Raw genomic sequence first — 27,005 nt, forward strand, 5'->3', positions numbered from 1 at the left:
GGCAGCTAACCACGGCCCCCGGACACACATTAGCAAAATGTCCGGCCTGTCTACACCGATAACAGGTGGGGAGGGCGGCCTACCTCCCTCGGGATTAACGCGATTCGGACACTGCAAACTTCTATGCCCCCGTCCTCCACACGAGAAACAATTTCCTCCAAACGCGCGCGAATTCACTGCCCTCACTGCCTCGCTGCGCGCCCCTCTGCTGGGGAACCAAACTTGGCGGAACCGAGGCCCGTGCCCGCGCCGAACTCGGGTCCGCTGGAACAGCCGAGGGTGCGGAATTATTCACACTTATCCCCCTGCCGGCCCTAGTACCCGAGGTCGGCCCACCATTTTCGCCTTGCTATGCTGCAGCCGTGAGCACTACGTTCTTTGATGTGTCGCTGCTCTTTCCCTTAGACCACCTCCTTGAACGTCGCGCACCCGATCCATCCTCCGGTGTCACCTCTGCGTTCTTTTCCGCCTCTATCACCGCAGTCCTTGCCACTTTTCTCGCTGGTCCCGCCGAACTTTGATACGCCGCGTTCTGAACCAGCGTACTGTCGGCCGCGGGATGCGGTCGCCACCTCTTCTCCCTAGCCTACTGACGCTCGAATTCGCAACCTACCCTTTTCAGCTCCTTGAGCGTAGCAAACGGCTTCCCGTACAAATATCTCGCAAAGATGGGATGCAAACCTTCTTTGCAAATTGCCACCTGCCTTTTCTGCGAAGGAGGCCTATCAAAACGGTGAACGATACATAGACAAGCGGTCAGGTAATTACCCAGCGTCTTTCCCTCAGCCTGTGTCCGTAACCGTAACTCCTGGTATAAATCCTCCCTTTTATAATGCCTTCCGAATTCCTCCTTTAAATCCGCGAAAAACTCCCTGAGGGTTCACCAAGTATTTTCATTATTCCGGTACCAGAGCGCCGTCTTTCTCGTTAATATTATGCCCACCGCCCTGAGTACTTCATCATCTTTCAAACCGTAAAAATCCTGACACTTCCTCATATCGCCTGCGAAACCGTCAAAATCCACTCCCCCGTCACCCGAAAACTTCAGCGACCAAGAGCAAAAGGCCTTCACCGCGTCCACCGGTTTATAACGTCGGGGCTGACGCAGACCTGAGCGCCTGCAAGTACTCCGGCGCTTCGGTCTGCGACTGGTCAGCCGCGCTCTATCCGGCCCGTACTCATCCGAACTCGATGACTCGCTCCAACTATCCTCCCATTCGCTTGCCGATGGGCACGTCGGCCTATATTCCTCCCTAGACCCCCTCGGATCGGCAAACCATGGTCCAGCCCGCGGCGACGTTCCCTCTATTTTCACAGCGTGATTCTCTCGAGCGCTGCCCTTCTACAGTTCCCTCACTAAGTCTTCCCAGTACTTCGTGGCCTCCCCAACCTCGCGTGTTAATGCCGGTGTACTCGTTCTCCTGTCGGACGACCCCAATACTTCCTCCCCGGTGGCGTCGATTACCTCTTCGGAAAAAATTCGTCCTCCGAAACTGGCTCACGCGAGCTACTTTCCCGCCATCGGCGCGACGTAGAGCGAGACCATCGCTCCTCCCACGTCCGTCTACGTGGCGTCCGAGCCGCTGTCATGCCCTTAGCGCGCGGCGCATCCCGCCTACCCGCCTGCATCCCCAACGCGGCCTCTTCTACGCGATATAAATTATTTGCGCTCTCAGATAACGCTGCTCGCACTTCCCTACACATAACCAATGCAGGCAGGCTCGCAACGATGTTCCACGCCTGTCTGAAAACGTTAGACCCTCCCGCGACACCTTGGAACACCACCTCTTCGTGAGGTGCCAACTCGTTCCTCGCATCGGCGGGAGCCGTCGTCCCATCATTTGACGCAATTTGGGCATTATCCTGCCCGTCCTCGCTCCTATACTCTGACCCGCTTCTCTGCGCCACAACTGGTTGCGGCCGCTCGTCCGCGGATGCCAAGCTCTCTCGCCTGCGAATTAACGCAGGCTCGATCCGGCCTTCCACATGTCCGTCGCTCCCTCCGCTTCTATCCGGCTGCAGGTCCATGTTGATCTCACGCGATTCCTCCCGCAAAATGCCCTCCGGTGGGCCTGGCATAACGCCTGTCTCAAAGTTACTAGGACTCAGGGGCGGATTAAACTCCGGCCGTTCACGCGAGATCATATAGCGCAGCATGCGCTCCTGAAGTTCCCCGAAGCTACCCGTCACTCTAAGGCCATAGCTCTTAAGAAGATCCAGTAACTCCGCGGGCGGCGTCTCATTGATTCGCCTCTGAAGGGCCCGTACTGATCTATCCTTTAAAATTTCGCGCATAATCGCGCCCGCCGTCCCGCTCGGCGGCATCTTGACAAGTCGCTTGCTTCTCGCACCGACCGAACACCCAATCCACTGTCACACTCGCGATGTGGGCACAACCGACGACCGCGTCGCACAACTGTCCCAATTATATAAAAACGAAATTAGACAAAAAGAAACACTAATGACCAACACTAACTTATCCTAAACTACAGTCCGGTCTACCCTGATCATCGGCGGATGCGACTTCTACGCATTTGCTTTGACTCTGGTTTGTCCGTTACAACTCCGATCAATAATATAAAATAATATTTCAGGCAGTGCGAATTATACGCACTGATCTGAGTCCTTAATCTCAAAATAAAAACACGAATACTAACTACTCACTCTCGCCGCGGCTCCCAGGCAAGGGCGCACCCTTGATCATTCGTCAATCAAAACAGATTAGTACTCAACGGTCGTACCGATCAAACTTCTAACTGACCACGCTGACAATAACCACCTCTTAAATTAACTCGTTTATTCGTCCTTTTACCGGCCGTATTCTATATGTATGGTGAGTAGTGGCCTTCGACACGTTAGGTCGATGACTCACTCGCCCGTGCCTGAGCGTAGCAACGACAACCCAACCATGCTACAAATTCGACCGCGTATCTCTCTCTCGATTGGCGCGCTCTGTGAACCCGAGATAAGGAATGTAAACAAACACTGTTCGAGCTGCGACTTAACGCAGCTCGGCCGATCACTCGATCACCTCCCCTCTGGGCCTCAACCGACCTTTTCGAATTCCTTTGTTTTCGCAAATTGCTTTGTTACTTTATAATTTCGCGCCCTGTCTCTCTTTCTCACGACTATCTCCACCCCGATTTCCGCGAGGTCCCCACAAGGGATGCCATGTGACACCTACGTTAATAATTTTTAATTGCGCATGGAAAATAAGCCCGAACAACGTCGCGTCATAAATTATTTTAAGGGGGAAGACTCGGAAGGCGTATTCGCTTCGTCGCGGAAAATTAACGAGGGCTTATGTCGTTCGGTAGTGTCAGTAATCGCGATTTACCTAGTTACGAGAGAGACAGATTGTACGAAGAAACTCATCCTTTCGAATATTTATTAAAGAAATCGAGGTGCGCACCGAGAAACGAAAAAAGGGTACCTGACCTTAGGAGGAAGCGCTGTTGTGGAAGTCCACGTCTGCTAGGCCAACTACGTAGTCCTTAAAAGGTGGATCTCTATGTAGGTGCAGCTGGTCTTCCTCTTCGAGACTGTTCACTCGGTGGCAATTAACTGGTCACGCACTTTTTCTGTCGCGAGGCTTAACTAGCTCGAAATTTGTTGCTGGTCAAAGCCATACTATTACCGCGATCTCGCGCTTTCCGTGACGTCTTACGCGCCCCTCCCTATAGGTACCCAATCGGCCGAGCACCTCCGGCTACGCACACATGTGCCACTCATGCCGGCGACACTATTTCTCTCTCTCCTCCTCCACTCTCCGCTCTCGCTCCATCTCTCTACCGCCAGGCATCTCCGCTGATCAGGAATCAAACCTGCAACAAAGCTACATCGTGCGTCGATACTCGGTTTTAATCAACCGAGACCGATGTGGCAGCGGCTCAGGGGGAGGCACGCGTAAGAGAGAGAGAGAGGCGAACAGGGCGAGCGAACTCAACGGTCGATTCGCCCCTCACAGTACCATAGCGCAAAATTGTTTGCGAACAATCATCAATTTGCCTTGTAAATTTCATATTAAAAATAGTATAAGAGAAATGAACGAAAAAGAAAACCGTTAATGTCTGTAATAAAAAATAGTAACGGATATGCGCTAGACAAAACAAAATAGAGGAATGTAAGGGCAGTCGAGATAAGACTGAGAAAAGAAATTAAACGGTTTTCTTCGATTTACGAACGAAAAAAAAGGAATTAAAGATTTTCTTTCGAGAAAATATTATATAAAATTATATATAATTATTAATTATTTATTTTTTATTTACAGCCGTCATCGTTAATCACCACGTCCATCACCGGAATGTATAGAACTTTCACCAGACGTGTGTGTGTGTGTGTGTGTGTGTGTGTGTGTGTGTGTGTGTGTATGCATGTGTGTGTATGTATATGTGTGTGTGTGTGTATGTGTAATACTTTATATTATACTTTTTACAGATCTGATTGCGAGATTGTGTGTGAGGTATACCAACCAAAACCTAGGCGGATCGTGCATATCAACCTAGTCACTTCACCAATACCATGCATCAACCTTGTCAGCCCAAGGCCAATCACCACGACGCAGAAGAAAGCTGTGCCGTGGATAGAATCACCTACATGTGCTGATAGTCGATTGAAGTACCGCATAAAACGGGAAGAGTTAATCAAGTATTTATATAATAATTATTTTATTTTATTTATTAATTGGAATTAATTTTAATATTTTTTTCCAGCAGGTATAGTGAGGCGGCTGTTTGACGATAGCCCTCCGAAAAAAAACAGCCCATCGCCACTGTTCGCTCCCCCCATGAGAAGGAAAATTGTATGCGAGCTGGATGAAACAATGGCGATGGACGACGACGACGACGAAGACTTGCTATAAATATATATAAATTATTTAATTTAATTGTTATAAATAACATTTAATTTTATCAATTTATTTTTATTAATAAAAAAATTATATGTAAGAAAAAACAATGTGTATATTTGCGATTACCCCCCCCCCCCCCCCCCCTCTACTACACTATTTGATGAATTAATAATAATAAATTAATAATAATAAATTAATACAAAGTTAATTAATAATATATAAAAATGCACTCACCAAGACAGACAAGCACGGCGATTGTGTATCTCTTGGACAAGCACAGATATTCGGGTTCGCAGTAAGTATCAATGTGTTGCACACACACACACATATACACACGATAACGCGTGATCTTAAAACACGTGCACACATACAGATGAAGTCGCGGCGGGGGGACGCCGTAGTCCAGTTGCTTTTTGGTTGTGTGTACCTAATATACCCAATAAGAGATACTAAGAGCTATAAGCAGTCGTGGCTCACTTGCTAGAGGCTACGGTCTATCGATCCGTAGGACGCGAGATCGATTCCCCGTGGTTTCTGCTCATGTTTTTAACTAAATCTATGCATTACACGTAAATCAATTGCGTCAAATTAATTAAATGCATTTAATTACATAAATTTATTTTAATATTTAAAACGCATTTCACATTGGTCGGGCGGGCGGGGGTGGCTCTTATCTTACAGTGCTGATCTGATAGCTCATACGCCTTAGATTACAGAGGGGGCGGCGGCGGGGGGGCATAGATCTTAGCAGGAGAGAGGGAGCCTGATCTAAGAGTGCTGCAGATCGCAGGAGGAGAGGGGGGCACCTGATCTAAGAGTGTTGATCTCATAGATCATGCACTTAAAAAACAATCCGTAACATAAGGGTTACAAGTCAATCGAAATAGCCAAGAATTACCCACATACAAATCTACGAGGGACATGATCGTACGAGTGAGGAGTGATATTGAGGATATGGATGTAATTATCAAAGAAAAATTACCACGAATAAAGTCAAGTGTTGAAAATTTAGAAAACAGTCAATTAGATGGAAGCGGTATAGTGGAGGAGTTGCACAAACCAACGAGACGTAATTATCCAAGACGAAAGTACGACGTTCGAGGTATAGATGAGACGTGGCAAACCGCTCTTGTCGAATTGCAGGCCTACCCTAGGTAAAATCGCGGCTACAATTGGCTTCTCACGATAATTGTAATTATTCTAAGTATGCGTGGACTGTGCTAGTATAAAAAAAACCGGTAGCGATGTGACAGCGGTCATGAAATCTATTTTAGGGAAAGGTAGACTGTTAAAGAATCTCCATACGGATAGAAGCACGGAATTCTATAATACAGATTTTAAAGCTCTCGTGAAAAAATATAATATCAATCTATACTCTACCTATGGTTCACTCAAAACTTCGATATGCGAACGATTTAATTGCGCGTTGAAGAATGCTATGTGAGAAAAGTTTAGTCTCCGTGAGAGCTACGAATGGTTGGAGATACTACCAGAGCTCACAGCTGCTTACAATAATCGCAAATACAGAGCTATTGGTATGAAATCTATCGAAGTCACAGCTGCGAATCAAGCTCAAGTATTAAAAAATTTTGTATAAGACGTTGAAATAAGAAGAAGAAGAAGAAGAAGAAAAAGAAGAAGAATAAGAAAGTTAAAGTTCAAAATTAGTGATAAAATCAGAGTGAGCAAAGCGAAGCAAATATTTGAAAAAGGATATATGGTACACCATATTAGTCAAAGGAAATATTTACAATTTTGCGCGTAGCACCAATAAATGCAACTACTTATCATTTGAAAGATTATGACAATCAGCTTATCCTAGGTGGCTTCTACGAGCAGGAACTTTAAAAAACTAAGTGTTCCGATACCTATCTGGTAGAAAAAGTTATTAAAAGGTGTGGTAATCAAGTTTAGGTAAAGTGGTTAAGATTTGGTGATTCACATATTAGTTGGATAAATAGAACCGAATTGTAAAATAGGAAACTATGTAGATTGAAGAATTAATAAATAAACAAACATATACACACATTTGATTTGAAAAATATGAAATAAGTGTATTTTTTTTTTTTTTCTTAAACGTACAGTGATATATATTTATTCAGTTGTAAATTCTATACAGCTATTACCCTTATAGGTGAGAAATAATTTAAGTTTATTAGCCTAACCTGCCATATAGGTCAGCAGCTTTTCATTTACGATCAATGCAGTTGATACCTTGTTTGATAGAAACAGCTGGAACTCATCGTTCACTACAACTACGACTTTTGCACCGAATCGTGTTTCAACTTATTTGAGTCCAGTGATCATATACTTGGATTCTGTCTCCAGTTCACGAATATTCTCAGTAGGTTTGAATTGATGACAAGCTATATTATTCAGCTACGCAAGATCCATCTCTAGAGAAAATGATATTTAAACTCAGTAGACTGACTGAAACAAAACAAAAATTCACCGAAATCATAATTACCTCGAGTAATTTCAATCTCGGAACTTTTTTTCTTAATTTTATCGACAAAACAAGCTTCCAGTAACTTTCTTTTTCTTCGAGCGAGTTGACATAAAAGGAAATTGGAAGACTGTTTTTGCTGTTGCTGCTGCTGCTGCTGCTGCTCAATACTTGTCTTTGCAGGTAACTTTTTCTCAATTAGAATGAGCTCTGCAGCCTCGATACTGATTGATATAACCCGTTCCCCACTCCAGTCTTTTTCGGCGGCGGCGGTTGGCGGCTCGACTCCGACCATTCCCAACGCTTCTTTCCCCTCCCTTTCCACCAATAGAATGCCGTAATGACCTCAAGGAAGTATATCGGTGGTTCCGGGTAACAAGAAACGTTTATCGTCATGGGCGCTGAGTGCGATCTTTGTTTATCTCCCGCTGTACAACTGATGATGACGTGATCTGATAGACTTTTGCTGTCGGCTTAAAATCACATTTTCTCGGAGACATTCGACGTAGTCCTCGAATGTAATCGTAGCATTCAACAACGAATTCTTTATACCTATTGTCTTCTTTATTGGATTTTTATTCTGAACTTTCATGCTGTATATTCTGCTTCTGAGTTCAACAAACTCGAGCATGAGCATTCCGGCGTTCTCTTCTTTCATCTTCCCAACCACTTTCTTAATTGGCTCTGGGAATATTGAAACGATTTCGTTCTAGAAAATCTGATTTATCGAATTCGCAAATATGTCTATATCGTACATGTCTATATCGGTGATCTCATACACTAGACTATCCGTGTTGGTGTACAGAAACTTGCAACGTTCACCAACAGCACTGGTCTTGTAGTCGTAGTGGAATCGATACACGAGAGTCTTAGACAAGTCGAGAACAGCAACACTTGGGTTTTCTAAATATGATTTTCGTCCGCAATAATTGAGTCGCCACCAGTTCGTTGTCGAAAATGTTACTACTGTGGAAATTTGGTCGAGCTATCAGAGCTTCGGCACTGTATCGCCCCTCCCACTTATTCACCAACTTAACATCGATGCGTTTCTTTTCGTTTTCCATAATCTTTCCATACACTGCATTGTTGAACAGTTTGTACAAATTAAAATTGTTACAAATACATTTGTTCAAATTCGTTTTTCGCTTGTTTACGCATCTGACTATTCAAATCAATATATGTCTTGAGCCATGGGCTTTGATTAAACTTTAAAACCTGATGTATCTTGGCGATGTGCAAACCATGCCTTATTGCTTATTTCAGAGCTCTATAGTGGATTACGTAACACTCCCTATCATCAAGAGTTCTCATGAGCTTTTTCTGTTTGGATTCCGGAGCAGCTTTGTGCTCCGGATAAAATGGCATATTTTTGTGGGCATCGTGAATTTCTTTTGCATATTCCAAATTCACCTTTATTATGTAACCAAAGGGTGAATGATCGGGAATATCTAAAGAAAAATTCGAGTCAATGTCGCACCATTCGAAATCACCGAGTGGTACAAAATCATCCGTAAAGGTTATTGACGGCAAAATATATCAAATATTTGTCATTTTTCTGTGGATCATAGTCGTTCCTCTTGTATGGATTATTTGCAGCAGCGTACCTTTTGCAACACTGGCTGATTCCACCGCGAATGCCCCGCTAGAAAAACGCGAGCATGTCGATATCTATTAAAAGCTCCAACCTTACACCCGTATACACTCCCCGTCAATCACTTTTGCCATGCTTACCTCAAAATTAAGCAAACTTGAAAGTTTTGTATCTCGGTCGGAAATCATCGTATCACAAAAAACAGCAGGGCATTTCAAAGGTAATTGCAAAAGCTTCTAGTTAAGACGTACAGAGACTTAACAATGAAAATATGTGTTTTTTACAGTAAAAAAACTGATTAAAAAAATTTTAATTTTTTTAACCTCGACTTAAATCAATGCCAATTTTGAACCAGGCGGTGGGGGGCAAATCGACCAGACGGTTCGGAGGGTAATGTCTTTCCCTTTAAAATTAGCCCCCGCGGGGTTCTATCCGATGTTTTTTAACTGAGTTACGGCGTTTTTTGTAAAAAAATAACCTTTTTTTTCAATCCTCAATAACTTCGACTTGCGTACGTTTTGGAAAAAAATGCCAAGGAGAAAAAAGTTTTATTTTGTGCCCAAGAATACGAAAAAAAAGTCAAAATAAAGAAATAGAGAAAAAATTTTTTTTCGGTTTTTTAGCGCATTAAAAAAATAAAGGAATTTAACTTTTTTTTTACGCTTCGTTTTAAAATGTCTAGGGACGTAGTAAATCACAAAAAAACTAAAACTAAGCGTAAAAAAAAAGTTAAATTCCTTTATTTTTTTAATGCGCTAAAGAACCGAAAAAAAATTTTTTCTCTATTTCTTTATTTTAACTTTATTTTCGTATTCTTGGGCACAAAATGAAACTTTTTTCTCCTTGGCATTTTTTTCCAAAACGTACGCAAATCGAAGTTATTGTGGATTGAAAAAAAATGTTATTTTTTTTCAAAAAACGCCGTAACTCGGTTAAAAAACATCGGATAGAACCCCGCGGGGGGGGCTAATTTTAAAGGGAAAGACATTACCCTCCGAACCCCTCCAGTCGATTTGCCCTCCACCGCCTGGTTCAAAATTGGCATTGATTTAAGTCGAGGTTAAAAAAATTGAAATTTTTTTAATCAGTTTTTTTACTGTAAAAAACACATATTTTCATTTTTAAGTCTCTGCACGTCTTAAATGGAAGCTTGTGCAATTACCTTTAAAATGCCCTGCTGTTTTTTGTGATACGATGATTTCCGACCGAGATACAAAACTTTCAAGTTTGCCTAATTTTGAGGTAAGCATGGCAAAAGTGATTGACGGGCAGTGTATTTCAAAATGGCATCCCAACTCAATTCGGGCGTTGTATAGTAGTAGACCGGATCCAAACGATACGCAGTTCAAAATTTGGCCCTGAAGTTTTCAAAAACTTCGGCCAACAAGAAAACGTCCGTTTTGAGATACAAATCCGAATAGTTGCCTAGGTCAGCGATATCGAACGTTCTCCAAATATTTTCCGCGTGACTATACTCCTCGTCACTGATATCTGAATCGTACAGACTGCTGTGAAAATCTTGCTTTCGTGGAAGAGTTTTCTCCTCGAGTTTTGTAAACGACAATACATAGTCATACGGAAATACACTTTTTCTTCCCAGTAAGGCTATCTGCGGCAGTGTGTATCCATCAACTAGCTGAAAATTTCGCTCTAGAATATCTTATTTTTCCAAGTATGACGATAGTTTATCGAGAGAAGATTCCATAAATCGAAACGAATCAACGAAACGTAGATATATATTGGTATCTTCCACATATACTTGGTAATAGATATGTATTTTTCCTTGGTTTGAGGAATGAGGTTCATCGACCGGGAAAGTCATTCGCAATTTCGCTGATAAATAGATGCGCATTATATTTACTGAGGTTATGAAAAAATACGGGTATGGTCCTCGATTCTTAATAAGAAACGTTACACCTACTGTGAACAGCTCTACATTACTTTCCAGTAAAGTGACAATGATCGCGAACTTTTGTGTCTTTTTCTTGTCAAAAGGCTTATTATATATATGGCATATCGTGGCATGAAGAAAGCTCAATGTCTATTGAAACGTTAAATTTTCCATAGGCTGTGGGCTTTTGTACAACTCATGCAGATACTTGGCCAATTCATGAAGATAGTGAACAAACCACTTGGCTAGACCAACATCTCCGACGGTATTCTGTCTGTACCTTTGATAACATGAAAGAGAATCATCATAATTATACTTGACGAAAAAACCCACACTGTACGGTTTGTGATGTTTATAGATCCATTCATCGTTATACCCCGCTTCCAAGAAACTCTCAAAATCACAACAAATGGTACTGCGCACTCATTATTAACGTTTTTAAATTGTAAAAATTTATCTTTCTCACTGGTTTAATTTTATACATACTCACATTTTTACAGTCAATCTTGTGCATTTTCAATCTCTGTTCAGTTCGAAAATAGTGTAAGAAACGATCGCATAGGTATGACTTACATCTGTGAAATGACAATTGTCGATACATCAGTCGAGATAAGTCTTTTATCCAAAGATACACAACATGCACTTTGTAAGGTATACTAATACGTTCCATTTACTCTTCATTCACATCGACATTAACATCGATATAATAATTTTCCACTAGAAGAAGGTTCACGTGCTTTTTTTGTTTCTCATCAGTCAAGTGTTGTGGCAAAATCTCGTAAGATCCATTTTTCAAATTTAAAAAATACACGTTCACTGAAACTTCGTTTTGTTTTTTCAAATTTAACGACTTTTTTCAGGTATACCGGAAATGATAGGTTTTTGATATTATATTCATCTTGATGAGCAGTACATGTGGTGACACGACATGCATTGTTTGCGACTGGATGTAACGCTGAAAGGATAGCCTATTTGAAAGATTCGCGGTCATTGCTCTGCACATTGACACAGGCTCTCTTCTTCTAATAGGTTCGGGCGATTCAAAGTAAGAACCAGCCCTTATAGGATTGTACTTGCTAATATTTACGGTTAAATAAACTTAAATATTACTCGTAAATATAACACGAAGAGACCAGCCCAAGTCTTGCTCTTGAAATTCTTCCGTGCTCTTACTGATGAGTTCTTAAACGTTTTCAATGAACCTCTCGTCTATATCTGTAGTTAGGTATATCGGAGCCACTTTCATATTGAAATGATTCACATCGAGCGTTTCATCATACTGGGCATCTAGTATAGCATTCACTTTTAAAGAGCTATGTTTCTCCAAGGTCTGCTTAATTTGAGCATGGAATAATGGTTTAGCATGCCTCAAAAACATATTCAAATCCAGATATTTCAGATTAGTTATTACATCAGTCTTTTAATCTGTTTTTGAACGCACTATTGATGTCGTTCCAGCGAACTGTTGAGTCTTGAGTTGAATTGACAACAGCCGGTGTAGTAATACAGCCGGTTCGAGACCTTTACCAACTACATCCAAAATAACGAAAGTTTCGTGTATCAATTGTTCGCTATGCTTGCTCACAACAGGTTTGGCAATCGATGAAGTGGCAATGGGGCGCTGTGCCAACAGCCTACTCTTGTATTCGTTTAGCAGATGTAAAACGCTTCTAATCATGCATATAGCTATCTGCAGCTTGTATCTGCTAGCCACGATCATGGTAGGCGAACTAGAAAGCTCATCCGCTTTGGGCAAAAATAATGAACCCAGTATCGGGTTCATTAACATTTCCAAAATTTTTAATTAACTTAAACAGATTTTTTAAAATAAATATATTAATAATGGTAATAAAATTTAACATTAAAATTGCAACGGTAGTCGATTGAATTAATTGAACAGTTCGCGATTCTGCTTCTCGCGCGTTAGTTCTAATAGTTAAGAGAGAGAGGAGGCGCGCGATCTTTTGAATAGTCAGTTACGCCTCAGCTGTGAACGCAAGTTACCGCCGATTTGTTTTTCGCACTTTGTTTTCGCCGAATAAAGTTTCCTTGAAACAATTACGTGCGTGTGTGCAACAATAGTATTGCAGCAGCAAGGAGCGGTGCATCGCCGAAACAAATGCCTATTTTGAGGATTTTCAGAAATCATATTTTTGTGATGGCTTAAAAAAACTGGAAGGCCGTTTAATAAAATGTATCGACCTTCAATGAGATTATGTTGAAAAATAAAAAAAAATTACATACGCAAAACTTCTTCTTTCTTTTTGTCAAGACTTATTGAACCCCCCCCCCCCTGTACTTGCTGACTACATTACTTTTTGATTTAGCAAATAAGAAATAAAATTATTATCAATTGTCTACAATACAATGAATATAACTTAAATGATACCTACCTTATATTTACGTGCTGCTTCAGCTGAAAAGAAATATAATAAGGATAAATAAAAAAAAAACAAGATTACAGTTTATCAATAACTTTTTTTTTCTTAATACGTTATCATATATATTGCACTGAAAAGTGCTGTTTTATAATTAATATATTAGTTTGGTCAAATTTATCAATAATTTTTATTACAAAGGAGTTTTAAAAGTGAATAAGAAGTTTTGCGTATGTAATTTTTTTTTATTTTTCAACATAATTTCCTTGAAGGTCGATACATTTTATTAAACGGCCTTCCAGTTTTTTTAAGCCATCAGAAAAATATGATTTCTGGAAACTCTCAAAATAGGCATTTGTTTCGGCGATGAATTCTTCATTCGACGTGAATCATTGTCCGGCAACGCATTTTTTGAGGTTACGAAAAAAGAAAAAGTCACTGGGAGCCAAATCGGGCGAATATGGTGGATGGTCAATTAATTCGAAATTTAAATCGTTACTTTTTGCCATCTAAACTGCACATGTGTGAACTCGAGCATTGTCTTGAAGAAAGAGGCATTTTTTTTTGTTCAAGTGAGGACTTTTTTCTCTGATTTTTTCTTTTAGTTGACCTAATAATGACGCCTAATATTGTCTAGCGATAGTCTGGCCCTTTTTCAAGTAGTCGATGTAGAAGATTCTATACGCATCCCGGAAAACCGTGTCCATAATCTTGCCAGTTGACTTTACTATCTTCCCCTTCTTTGGGGCTAGTTCTCCTGCGGTAATTCATTGTTTGGATTGTTCTTTGGTTTCAGGAGTGTAGTGATGTACCTATGTTTCGTCTACAGTCACGAGTCGACGCCAAAAGTATTCCGGATTACGACGTATGCGTGCCAAAAGAGCCTCAGAGATGATCACGCGGGTTCATTTGTTTTCAACAGTGAGCAAACGCGGCACCCATCTTGCTGATATTTTTTTCATCTCCAATTTTTCATGCAAAATTGAAATGATTGTACCCTTTGATACCCCTGTGGCCTCTACTAATTCTCGCAATTTTAATCTTCTATCACTCAACACCATATCGTGGATTTTGTTGACCATTTCGGGCGTACTCATTCCTTCGGGACGTCCTGAACGAGATTCATCTTTTGTTGTTGTACGGCCGCGTTTAAATTCATTTACCCAGTTATAAACAGTCTTAAACACAGGGGCAAACTTGACATGAACGGCGTTCAACTTAACTGTGATTTCTTTTGGTGTAAGGCCTTTTAAATGAAAATGTTTTATCACCGCACGAAACTCTGTTTTTTCCATTTTTCAAATAAACCAATAACTTTTTGTTCAACCAACGCTCACGAGCTGAAACTTTGTACGATATCTAGTTAGTAGTATTGCTTGCCAAAAACATCATAATTTAAGCGTGACGAGCGCCATCTCTTGGATTTTGTAAAGACTTATTGACCCCTCCCTCATAGAACGCACGGGCATTAGCTTAGCAAGGGGGGGGGGGTGAGTCGACAGTGCCAAAAGCACGTAAGAGGAGGGGAGGTGTGTTGACAGTGCTGAGCTAAGGCCTTTCTAGTTTACCTACCCACGGGTATGGGCTCAGGGAGGCCTCGGCCGAGTGAGCTGATACCCCGCTGAGCTAAGGCCTCTCTAGTTTACCTATTTATGAAATGTGTTATAAAGAATTACGTTTGTGTTTGACGAAATAAATAATTTTACAAATAAATCTAATTAACAAATTAAGATTTAGATTTATGATACACGTTCTCTGCTATTACAATTATTAAATAATATTATCAAAATATTATATTAATATTTATACAATATTATCTGCAGCAGGTTATTCCGAAGATTCAGATTATACGTCAGATTTTAATTATCCAGTTGCAGGACAATGTCCTAACAGTTCTGCGTCACAATTCTGTCCAGCAGCTAATCAGTTAATGAAACCTCAAAGGTCTTTTGAGATATCTAGAGAAAACAGTTATGAACGAGAAGATCAGCAGGTAGCCTTTGATTGCTTAAACTTTGCTAAAAATTTCTTTCTTTATTATATTTTTCATAAGAGTATTTCATATTCGTAGATACCAATGAATTTGAATACACATACAGTTCAAGAAAACTCTATTGAATACAGTCAACCAGATATTAGCTTAAGATATGACGAAAATTTTACTGTAAACGATATTTTTCAAAATAATAGAGTATATATTAAATCTGAACCTTTGGAACCATTATTCTACAACAGTCGACCCCAATACATACAAAACGAATACACAGAATACAGGTACATATATTTCAAACTACATTTCCATTAAATATATTGTATCATTTCACTTTCATTTAAATATACTGTAATATATTTAAATGAAAGTGTTTGTATTGTATATATTTAAATATATTGTATCATTTAAAGTTGACATGAAATTATGATAATTTCACGACAAATCTCAAAATCTAAATTTTTTTCAAGTTCTTCAATGAATATATTTTACTGCATGATGAATATTTCTTGAAATATTTCGAAACTATAAATTGTATTTTCGGTAGTCAATTAAAATTTCGCGAAAATCTGTTATAGAGAAATTTTGTCAGGGTCGATTGGCTTTAACAAACTTTTATTTCGAATAGTTTCTATCTTATTAATCTGAAAAATTAATTCTTTTGAAATACTGCTACGATACTTGATGACAGAAATCTTTTATAACAATACATCAAGTCTGTTGTAACAGGCTGCCGTTTAGTCTATAATATCTCTTGAACATACCTATATAATGACTAAACGACGCCTAGTTATCTATGTGCTCGAAGCACATCAACCTACCTTGTCTTGGAGTGCGCCTGCGCAGAGTCTCTTCGCTACTCCGAGTTGGGTTCTCCCAACTCGCCGCTTGGCGGCGCTGTCGCCCTTGCTTAGTAGCGCTCGCGCGGCCGCTGCTGGAAACTATGTTGACGATTCCCGTCTACCGGTATCCGCGTGATCCGTGCTACGCTACCGGCTTATTTGAATCGAAAACAAATAGACGCGACCTCCGGACAAAGGAAAGACAAAATAACGATGACTAGATTTAATGATAACGATTGACCGATTTATTCAATTAAATCAAATACACGGGGGATTTGCCGAGAGTCTTGCGCACGCTAGCGCGAATGACAATACACGCTGTAGGAGAGAGAGAGAGAGAAAATCACGATCGCCGCGAACTAACCGCTCGCGCGCAACAAACAATTTCTTCGCGCACGCTGCGCGGATTCGCACGCTGACAACAATAATAAAGGGAAGGTGCACGTACCGCGAGAACGATGAGGATACGGTGGCCAACCGTATCCGATATACGCGTCGCTAACTTGTTGCTCCGCCGCTCGCCGCACTCCGCTGTTATTACTGCTGTTGTTGCTGCTGCTATGATTGCTGCTGTTGCTGTTGTCGCTGTTACTGCTGCTGCTGTTGCTGCTGTTGCTGTACTCAGCACACCGCACTACAGTTCTCGCCTCTAACCTCGCACCACCAAACGAAAACGCGATAACGGCTCGGAAGAAGGTTAGCTACGATGCAGGAGGACTGAGTGACACAGTCATACTGCCTGTTGAACTCTCCCCTCCCGGTCATTGCCCCTACGCGCCCTCTCTCTCTCGCGAACCGATCGCGGCTCTTCTCGTTCAGCCGCTTATTAACCTCGCGCGAGTCGAACGATTTTCGGTAATCGTTGCACTGTTGGATAAAAAAAATAAAAGGAGCGTTTTCATTAATTTCATGGTCATATTGATTATACATAGGTAAATGGTTGATATGTAGGTAAGGCTTTTCTTTGTATCATTGCAAACCCCTCAGTAACTACACAGCTGAAGAAATGCAGAAAAATAAATCAAGTACAATCGGCATGGTTGGTTATGGACATAATAATCGGATAAAGACGTGAAAAGTATGTTTTTATTTTTTTTTTCAATGAAAAAAGTATTCTTAAAAATTTTAAACTGTTCTAAAAATTTGAATTTTACGCCAAAAATTTGTGACGGGGCTATAGCGATGCTTGTTGGCCTTGTGTGCGGCACTCTCTTCGCGTGAACGCAGCGACCGAGTATACGCTATATAGCGACTACATACTTGTGTCGTTGCAGAATCTGGAGAGAAGAGCGCGACGATCGGCGAAGTGTCGCCGTGAGTGCGAGTGAGAGCGAGAAGAGCGAGAGAGAGGGAGAGAGAGAGAGCGATTTTGACTGATTTTTGGCGGCGTAAGGCTTAGAAATTAAGAGAGAAGAAGAGCAGGTAGGCGCGAGCTCTCGAGTAATTAGGGTCGCCTACAGAGGACCGTCCTGGACAGGGTTCCTACTGCAGAGGAACCATTGCCACTGGTGCGACAGCTATCTCTGCCAGGGAGGAGAAGCTATTTTGGAAGCAGAGCCAGTTCCCGCAGCGACCATTCGTCGACCACAGAGTAAAGGCCGTGCTGCGGCCCTTCCTGCAGCCACCTCCATCGTCGCCAGGGCGCCGTTTCCAGCGGATCTCCGCTTTTGCTGGCGTCGCCTCTCTACCGACGGGCCGTTGACACCCAGTGGGTCTAACGCCAGTTTATTTTCTCTCGCGCCAGCTTTCGCTCGTCTGCAGATTCTAGTTTGTCAAGCGTAATTTTATCGCACACACTAAGCGATCTCGCTCGCGTGATCCTGCGAACTCTGGTCGTAAAAGGCTGAGCGAGCGCGCTCGCCACGGCGAATTAAATTTGTAACGAACGTTTGTGAAAAGGGCGTCAATAAATGAGATCGCCAATGTAATATTAGTTAATTAAAGTGTCCGATTATTTGAATCATCCTCCCCAACCAGAGCGAACGTCGGCCTGTGAAAGTCAGCGCCAGCTTTCGATACCGAGAAAGAACCTAGTAAAAATTAGCAGAGACCAGCCCAAGGCGCGCCGTGGCTGACCCCTCCTGTATGGCATCCGTTGTTTAATCTCGGCAGGTTTCGTTATTCGCATCATATTGTCCTGGTTGGAAAGAGGTGATCACGAAAATTCCCTTTGTGATAAGTTTTGAACAGTGCGGTGTCTCGGCCGATCAGTGCTTTTCGGCGAATTCGCGGAGTAGCGAGCGAGAGCCGTAGAAATAATTGGGAAAAGGGAAATTTTAGTTGCATGTGACATTTTGATTTTACGTCATTATTGTATCGTCAACACATTTGACTCGAGTTACGCGGAAGCCCGGAGCTAGTGAAACGGACTGACGCGAGAATCGCGGTGTTATGATTAAGCGATTACGCAGTAAATTTGTGTGTGCTGTTATTACGCAGCCTGCGATTGCTCGAGCCGGGTGTTTTGGCTATTTGAAATTTGTAGGTTTGAACTTTGTGTTTGTGAATTTGAAAGTTGCGAGAATCGCAACGATCATTCTCGGCTATTTAGATTGTTGTTAAGCGAGAGCTCAAGGTTAGGCGTGTTTAGAGGCTAAGTAAGTTGTGCTGCGTACTCGCACCATAGGTATTCCGGCTTGTGCACGCTGAGCTGTTCTCGAGAACAAAGAGGACAAACGCGCTTAGGCCTGTTAGTAGTATAGCAATGTATGTTCCAGCACACCGGAAGTCACACCTGCGGGGGGTATTGTTAATAATTGTTAATGTTAATAAATCGGAAGTCACACCTGCAGGGGGTATTGTTAATAATTGTTAATGTTAACAAATTGTTAATGTTAACAATTATTATTAACAATATTTGTGGGGGTTCCTGGTTTAACCCTTTAATTCCCTGGCCTAACGCTTCAGTGTTAATTATTATTAATGTTAATAATTATTTATAATTTTTTGAGGAAGGTTTCTAGGACTCCTAGTCACTAGGGCTCCTAGTCCCTAGGGACCCTAGACCTAGTACTTTCAGTTTAATTAAATTAAATTTTTTTTTTTTTAAGTTATAAATATGTATTATTGACAATTTACTTGCTACATTGAGAATGAAACGAATAGAAAATAGCGACGATTTTTTGAAAAAAATGAAGACACAGACCGGAGTCCTCTGGGTTGGCAGGCTAGCGTTCTACCACTAGAGCCAATGCCACATGTACCTCAGAGGATGCATATTGTGTATATTAGCTACCACGCATACGTTTGGTATTGGGCCTGAGCGTGCGGAGGAGGGGGAGCGCATGCTGTCTATAGTTCTAAATTGAGGATGCGTGCTCTCTCTTTCTCTCTCCTACGCTCTGACTCACGTGGACCACAGCGCGCGGAGGAGGAGGGGAGCGCATATGCAGCTATGCTTGCTACCTACCCTCTTACTATATCTTAAGTTAACTATGTCTATCACAAATGTAGATCACAGCTGGTTTGAGGATGATCAAGCTTCTCCACTACTTTCCGGAAGAGAGAAAAAAGAGAGCAGCTATGCTTTGCTACCAACCCTCTTTATCTTATACTTCATATTGTAGAAAAATATTATCTGTTATTATTACAAGCGTTCGGTAGGATTTTCGATGGTCAGTCTCAAGGCAAACATCGAGTTAGTCATAGCACATTGTGAAATTAGTTTTTCTATTTATTTGTATAAAAAATTTGTGTTAGTGAAAATGGGAAGTATAATTCATGTTTGTCAGCTTCTAGAAACCGTAAGTAATCATTTTAAAAATTAAAAATAATTATATATATATAATTTTATTAATTTTTAATTATAATTTACAGAATACTAATGCTATCCCACGTGAGCTGCTGTATCGGCTGCTCATTGTTATTTTAAACGTAGTAAGATCTTTTTATTTATATTATTTAATATTTAATATTTAAATATTTATTTATTTATTTATTTTCAGTTGCTTAGGTGTGCAGGCAACGCACAACACGTTGCCCAACTCACCTAGATTATTGCGATTGTTCGTGAAGTAAGTATATTAATATTATTATTTAATTCTATATATGTACTTATATAGATTTTTCATTTTTCAGCGCAGAAGCGCGCAGAAATAATGAGAAAAAAACAAGAATTCTCAGGATTAGAGCGCAAGAGAAAAGCTGAGCTGGCCAAGACGGTGCAGGATGAATTAGCAGCCAAAATAAAAAAAAGATTAGTTCCAGCAGAATCATCGTCATCAGCGTCGCCCTCATCTGCATCATCTTTAGTATCGGAGACGTTGTCATCGTCGTCTACGTCAGCATCGTCTACGTCTGCGTCATCTACGTCTGCGTCTGCAACATCATCGATGCCTTCGCTCGACATTTTACAAGATGAGGCAATTGATTTGTCTACTAAGGTAAGAAAACACTTATATTTATTATAAAATTTATATATTTTATGCGTTTATTTTAAACAAAATTAATTATTATTTTTAATATTTTACAGAGAACTGTGCCGAAGAAGCCACAAATCAAGAGTAGTGAGGCTATTCGGCGTAGAATAATTATGATTCCAGCTGAACCGACAACGAGAAAGCCGACTCGCCCTCTCAAGGTAGTAGGAACGTATAAGAAGAAAGAAGACAAAATAAAATAAAATAATATTGTTTTTGTAATTATTAATATAAATTTTGAATAAAATAAATTAAAATAAATAAAATGCTTAATTTTTTTAATTAGAGATAGGGAGAGAAAGAAGTGATAGAGTGAGAGAACTAGTGGTAGAGAGATAGAGAGAGGGAGAGGGAGTTACATATAGTAAGCTTATGCTGGCTAAGTTTGGGCCCTCGGAGAGCGGGTAGCGTCTCTAGCTTGCTAGGTGCATACGCCGTTTAGTGTGGCTGCTGTTCTCTCTCTCTCTCTCTCTCTCTCTCTCTCTCTATGATTATAGGTAGTTTGTATTAAATTCTAACAATATATGTAGTGTATATATATATATATAATTTTATTTTTTTATTGAAAAGCATTGTGTACATTGATCATATAATGTCTTGTTAATTTTAAACTAATTTTTTAACATCACCAATAATTGGATTATATTGTACAATACGATCGTGTAATATTAAGCAGTAGGCTTAATATTAGGCTTAATATCTTCAGGAAAATCGGTCCGAGTTTCAAATTCTAGGCGAACATCGACTGAAGCGCTTTTTAATGTTTCATTTTGTTTGGAGCAGTCTAACTATTAACGGCACTTTATTAATGAAATCCTTTTTATTGAGTAACGGCTCGTTTTCTTTACCATAGTAAGCGTTTTGAAAATTAGTATACATATCGTAGAGAACAGAAAACTGATTTTGATTGATATTTAAATTGAGATTTCCATACGGATAGCATTGTGAATTGAGGAATAGCTTCACATTACTAATATTACAATGATCAAAATTACTAGAACTAACACTTGCTGAACTTTTACGTTTAGTTTGAAAAGCTAAAATAACAAAGCGAGGCTTTTTCAATTGATTGGAAGTCTTAACACTCCAAACATGCTTTGATGTACGGGGTAATTTTGGATACTCATACATTTTCCAAGTACGATAACTCATAGTAATTGCACGATCTCGTCCAATCTGATTGAGTAATTTGATTTTTTCTTTGTCTGCAACCATCACATATGGCATTAACCATTCAACCTTAGTTAAAGTAATTTTTGATTTTTCTGAAGCATCAGGATTCCTTACTCGAATAATTAAAATAACATTCAAATCATCTTTTGATCTTGTGAGAATAAGTTCATGCTTGACATAGACTACAATTTTCCGATAATCTTCAGCAAAGCCCAGCAACATACTGAGAGGGATAGTCACATCAAAAAAACCTTGAGCGTTACATATTAAAACTTCATTGTTATCACCATTCCATCCGGCATTTTCAGCGATAGAGTTTTGACATGGATTGAGTGAAAGCCAATTTTTCATGAAGCTCGTTAAGCCTACATTTTTCACTTTATCAATTTCAATAGCATTTATTTCATATCGTATTTCCTCGAACAAATGGCAGACGGCGTTGTTGACTAATAAAGTGTTCTCCACTGGCGTAGTACCGTCCGGCTTGGTCAACCGACCACAAATGTGAATCATACTGCGTGATGGAAGCAGAGATAAATCTTGATGTTGAATTACTATATGGATTTCATCACTATTATTGAAATATGATAATGAATAAGGCTGATGCGTATGAACTTTATAATGAGCTATAGACTCATCGAAAGCGACACCTGAATGAATGTCTAGAATTCCCTCCATATTGTTGTTGTTGTTTTATACTGCATACTAATATGCACAATATTTTCTTCCGCGATTTTCGACGACTTTCAGTCTCAAGCTTTTCAGGAATTGACTGTTCTGAGGTGTAAGCGGTCTGATAGCTCGCTGTTGACTGGTTGTTGATTGACATTTTTGTCTCTTAATATAGCCTCGACCGGACTTTATATTGTAAATAATACCCATTACTAAGATATGGTCTTTATATGTACTCGCACTGTGATGACTTCTCCTCGAAAGTTAACTAGGTTTCCGTCTTGATCAACTATACGAATTTGAAAATGATCAATACTCCTCATAGCAACTAGAAGGTAAATGACTTGAGAGGGAACTTCTATAATCTTACATCCAGGTAGGACTGCTGGGAAAAATTCATGTATAGTATGTACTTTGCGATCGTTTAGGTAAGAGCCTGTAGTAATATTACACTCTACACGTAAAGCGTCGACTTTGAGAATAGTGACGGGTAAGTCAGAACTATGTGTTTCGTTTTCAACGAGCGCACCTCTAGTGAAGCCTAAAATTGATTCAATAGAATCTTCTGGTTCAAAATGTATTTTTTGACGGCACTGAATGACACTACGTAAAGTATTATTATTTGGTTTCAGGCTAAACGATATACCTTTAGATGCTAATGCTTCTTTGAGAAAGCTTTCAATATCTTCTATTTCGTAGCTACCAGTCGGTAAAGTGATAGCTTCTTGACCTTCAATGTAAAATTTATTATAACCAACGTCAATGTTTGGTATTGAATTAAATGTTAATAGTTTAACTAGACCAAGAACGTATTTTTTGTTTGGTATCAATTCGATCGGTGGAAAATAAATGTTTCGAGTACGGATGATGTTCCTGAGAGACTCAATGTCAGTGTATTCTCCATGACAGATTCATGTCAAATGATAGTCATTCTTTGAATGAGTATTTTATATACTAGTCGTCTTTTCTATAGTTTGTTTAAAAGAAATTTGAGACAAAGATGGCCGCAATTATATGTATTAAAATCTTGATATATAATATAATTATACATAATTCTATTAACTTTGAGATAAAGCAATAGATCTATAAGTGGTTGTAGATTACCAAAACTATCAAAATACATAACCTCATCACCTTTCTTTTTGTATACCACCCAATGAGTATCTGGTCCACGTTTATCATCTAAATCTACAATAGCTGTCTCTTTATATCGTGGTCCATCGGCTGGCAGAGCATTACGCATGAAAACACCTCGAAAATTTGCAATTTTTAGTATTTTAGCATATTTTCTTATATCATGATCTGTCAGTGCTTGATTAGGTAAAGTTATTTCGAGCTTTTTTTTTTTAAACCTTTTCCACTTGAATATGGTTTCAGATGAAGACTATAACCTTTACGATATGGTTTCAAATAAAGTCCTTTACCAATAGTAATAGCTTCCATAGTTTTATTATGTCTATGAGCTTCTTTCAATTAATTTTAAGCAGCCTTAGCACTCTTAACGGCTTTTGCTATTGAAGCAGCTCCTCCAGCTAGAGCTCCAGTGGCGCTTAAAGCAGCAAATAATGGAATTAAAAAAGGAAGCGCTCCACCAACTTTACTGGGAATAGGTAAAATACGGGGTATATTTATTTTACTTCTACCGCCAGCCTTTTTCACAGCTTCTTTGGCTCCTTTTATAGCCGAACGAATAACTACAAGAGCTCTATTGTTAGGCACACTACTTTTCGAGACAGTCTTAATAATTTTATTCAATATAACTGACGGCTTTTTGATTTTTCTACATTTCTTTCATGCTTGGCGTTTTTTAAATCCTCTACCTCGTTTGTTACTACCTTTCTTCATAGCAACACCCATACCAAGCTTACTTTTAACTTTCATAATGTTGGCAACAGTGAAGGCAGCTGCTTTCTCACCAAAACTGCTATCTTTAGCTTGCACTCTTTCCCAAGCTTTGTTAGCTAGAATTTCGTCAGCTTTATTTCTTGTCGCAATATCCTCCAGATTTTGCGCATAAGCAATATCGTGTTCTTTACAAGCAACGTCTAGTGGATTTTTACCAGGATCTCCATGTGCCAATCGTTTGTTCAATTTTGTACCAGGACCACAATACTGATATCTAGGTAAGTGAGCTTCAATAGGCAAGTTATTTATAATCTTGTTCACTAGATCACCACCAGTCTTTCTTTTATAGTACGTGATCATACTTCTTCGAAAGATAGCATGTTAATGAAATAAAAGATATATAAGCAGAGTTTTTATACCATACAAACTCATTCATTGAGGTGTCGATGATGAGTAAATAACATGGATTTTAAAGAACAACCTCTTAAGCTTCAAGTCATTAATTTCGATAGAGTGGTGGAGACGGAAAAACAAGAAAAAAGACATGGTGAACTATTGCCTAATAGTATCCGTGCCGTTTTCTGTGGACCTAGTAATTGTGGAAAAACTAATTGTTTATTAACATTAATCACTCATCCTAATGGTCTTAGATTTGAAAAGGTATATGTCTACTCAAAATCCCTTAATCAGCCTAAATATACATTTTTGAAAGACTTATTAGAGCCTATTAATGATATAGAGTATCATTAATAGGCTCGACCAAATTCTATCATGATTTTTGATGATATATCCACTGAGAAGCAAGATAACGTAAGAGCATTCTTCTGTATGTGTAGACATAAAAAAGTAGATAGTTTCTATCTCTGTCAATCGTACGCTCGCATTCCGAAGCATCTCATTCGAGATAATGTAAATTTACTTGTTTTGTTTCGACAAGATGACGTGAATATTAAACACATTTACAATGATCATGTTAACTCAGATATGTCTTTTGTTCAAAATAATACTTAATTTTGTTCAACAAATAAGCAATTTGTTCAAAATGTTGGAGAGACGATAATCATGGGTTTTTGGTTATCGACAGAGACAGACCAATAAATCATGGACGATATAGAAAGGGATTTGATTCTTTTGCTATAAATATAGATGAGTGAGTGGATGAAGATTATTTAACTTCAGAAATTAGAAGCGTAACCATGGCTGACTTTGAAAAAGAAAAGAAGGTGCTTGAGCAATTATCCATGGCTCGTGATGCCATAAGACGCAAGTATCAACTAATAAAAAGCGGTAAAGCTGATTTAGAAAAGACATTGCATGAAACTTTTAAACCTATGGTTGATCCATTGAAGAAACTCGTAGAGGCAACTACTGATAAAAGTAACGCTACTACTGCTGAACAGCCAACGAAAAAGAAAAAGAAAATCGAGTTCGATAATGTTTTCAAGTCAGAAGTAGCAACTGACACTCCCTACAAATCTAGATATTTCAATAGTACTGCTAATGAATGAAATTGTACATTACAACCGCTTAATAATACATTTGAGTCTCTTATGTCTATTGGTGATAATGATGATGATCATGATGAATCATCACTTGATACAACTGCTATAAATTTGAACAAAAGTAGTTCAAATGTAACTACAGAACAGAGACAACAGCTATTGGATGATTCGTTTGTAGGAAACTATGTTCGACTATTGCATGAACCTCAGCAGAAAAGTAATTTAGACAAGACATTTGGTGTTCTGTTACATGAAAATACATATGTCATAGGCAATTCTCCAATTTCCTTCTAAAACGATAACGTGACTGTGAATGATAAAGCATACAGCAAGACGCTTGGTTTAATGGAACTTCTCTTTCCTAAAGAACCTGATTCTAAATTAATCAGTTCTTTGGATATTGAAAATTATATAAAAATTCTTGAAATCACTAATGCTCATCGAAAGAGATACGAAACAAATGGAGAATATCGCAATAAGCATGTAAATAAATTCAAAAAGTATACTGGTCCAAATTTATCTTTGAACAGTAGCACTAAGAAGCGAAAATCGACTATTGATGGAAGAGGTCTTTTTCCTAACTATAAAATAGCTAGAAAAGGAACGTTGTTTGATTACGTATATTGGAATGATCCAACCGAGCTCGTTGATCGATTGAGACTGCTTATTGCCGAACAAACCGCCGATAATTCTAGTCATGTTAATGAAATTCATTCAATTATTGAAGAATTACGTGAAGCTGGCTATATATATTAAGAGAATCCTAAATATTACTCAGTAATAAAATGAGTGTTGATGTATTTGGACGTATATTAAATAAAAAAAAGGAGGGTAATCGAGGTCCTCCCGGTATAGGATATAATATCACTGAAGACGGACAATACGACGCGAATGATAAAAGAATTTGTTATATAGCCGATCCTCAGGAGAGTAATGATGCTGTAAACTTACGAACGTTGCGAAAAACTAGTGAAGCTAACGTCGCTACGCTTACGATTACAATAAATAATCTGCAAAAAACTAGTGAAGCTAACGTTGATACGCTTACAACTACAATAAATAATCTTAAAAAATCTTTAAATTTAATAAGAATACAATTACGATCGTATGGAGAAGTGATTCAATATTTACAAGCAAATAATAATGATAATAATAAAGAGAAAGAAATAAGGATTTTGCCGTCTGATTTTTCATTCATTCAATTATAACAAATAGATTGAAATAATGAAACATCAAAGAGTGGTGGATTAGTTACATAAACCAGCACGTCGAAACTATCCCCGTAGAAAAGTTGATGTACACGGAATAGATGAGACTTGGCAAGCTGATCTTGTAGAGATGCAAGGCTACTCGAGAGAGAACAAAGGCTTTCGATATCTATTAACTGTCATTGATATATTTTCAAAGT

General features: G+C 39.4%; 1 protein-coding gene across 1 annotated transcript in view; it reads left to right on the forward strand.

The window, feature by feature from the left end:
* Nucleotides 1–27,005, forward strand: part of LOC131666951 (putative uncharacterized protein DDB_G0282133) — a 1,302,717-nt gene that overhangs the window by 433,331 nt on the left and 842,381 nt on the right. The window contains exons 7-8 of the mRNA XM_058940077.1: nucleotides 14,979–15,148; nucleotides 15,227–15,429. Coding sequence (XP_058796060.1) covers nucleotides 14,979–15,148; nucleotides 15,227–15,429 — 373 coding nt within the window. The remainder of the gene's footprint in view (nucleotides 1–14,978; nucleotides 15,149–15,226; nucleotides 15,430–27,005) is intronic.

Source organism: Phymastichus coffea, unplaced genomic scaffold (assembly GCF_024137745.1).
Source record: "Phymastichus coffea isolate CEN01 unplaced genomic scaffold, Cenicafe_Pcof_1.1 PCOF00004, whole genome shotgun sequence".
In the NCBI taxonomy this organism is placed as follows: Eukaryota; Metazoa; Arthropoda; class Insecta; order Hymenoptera; family Eulophidae; genus Phymastichus; species Phymastichus coffea.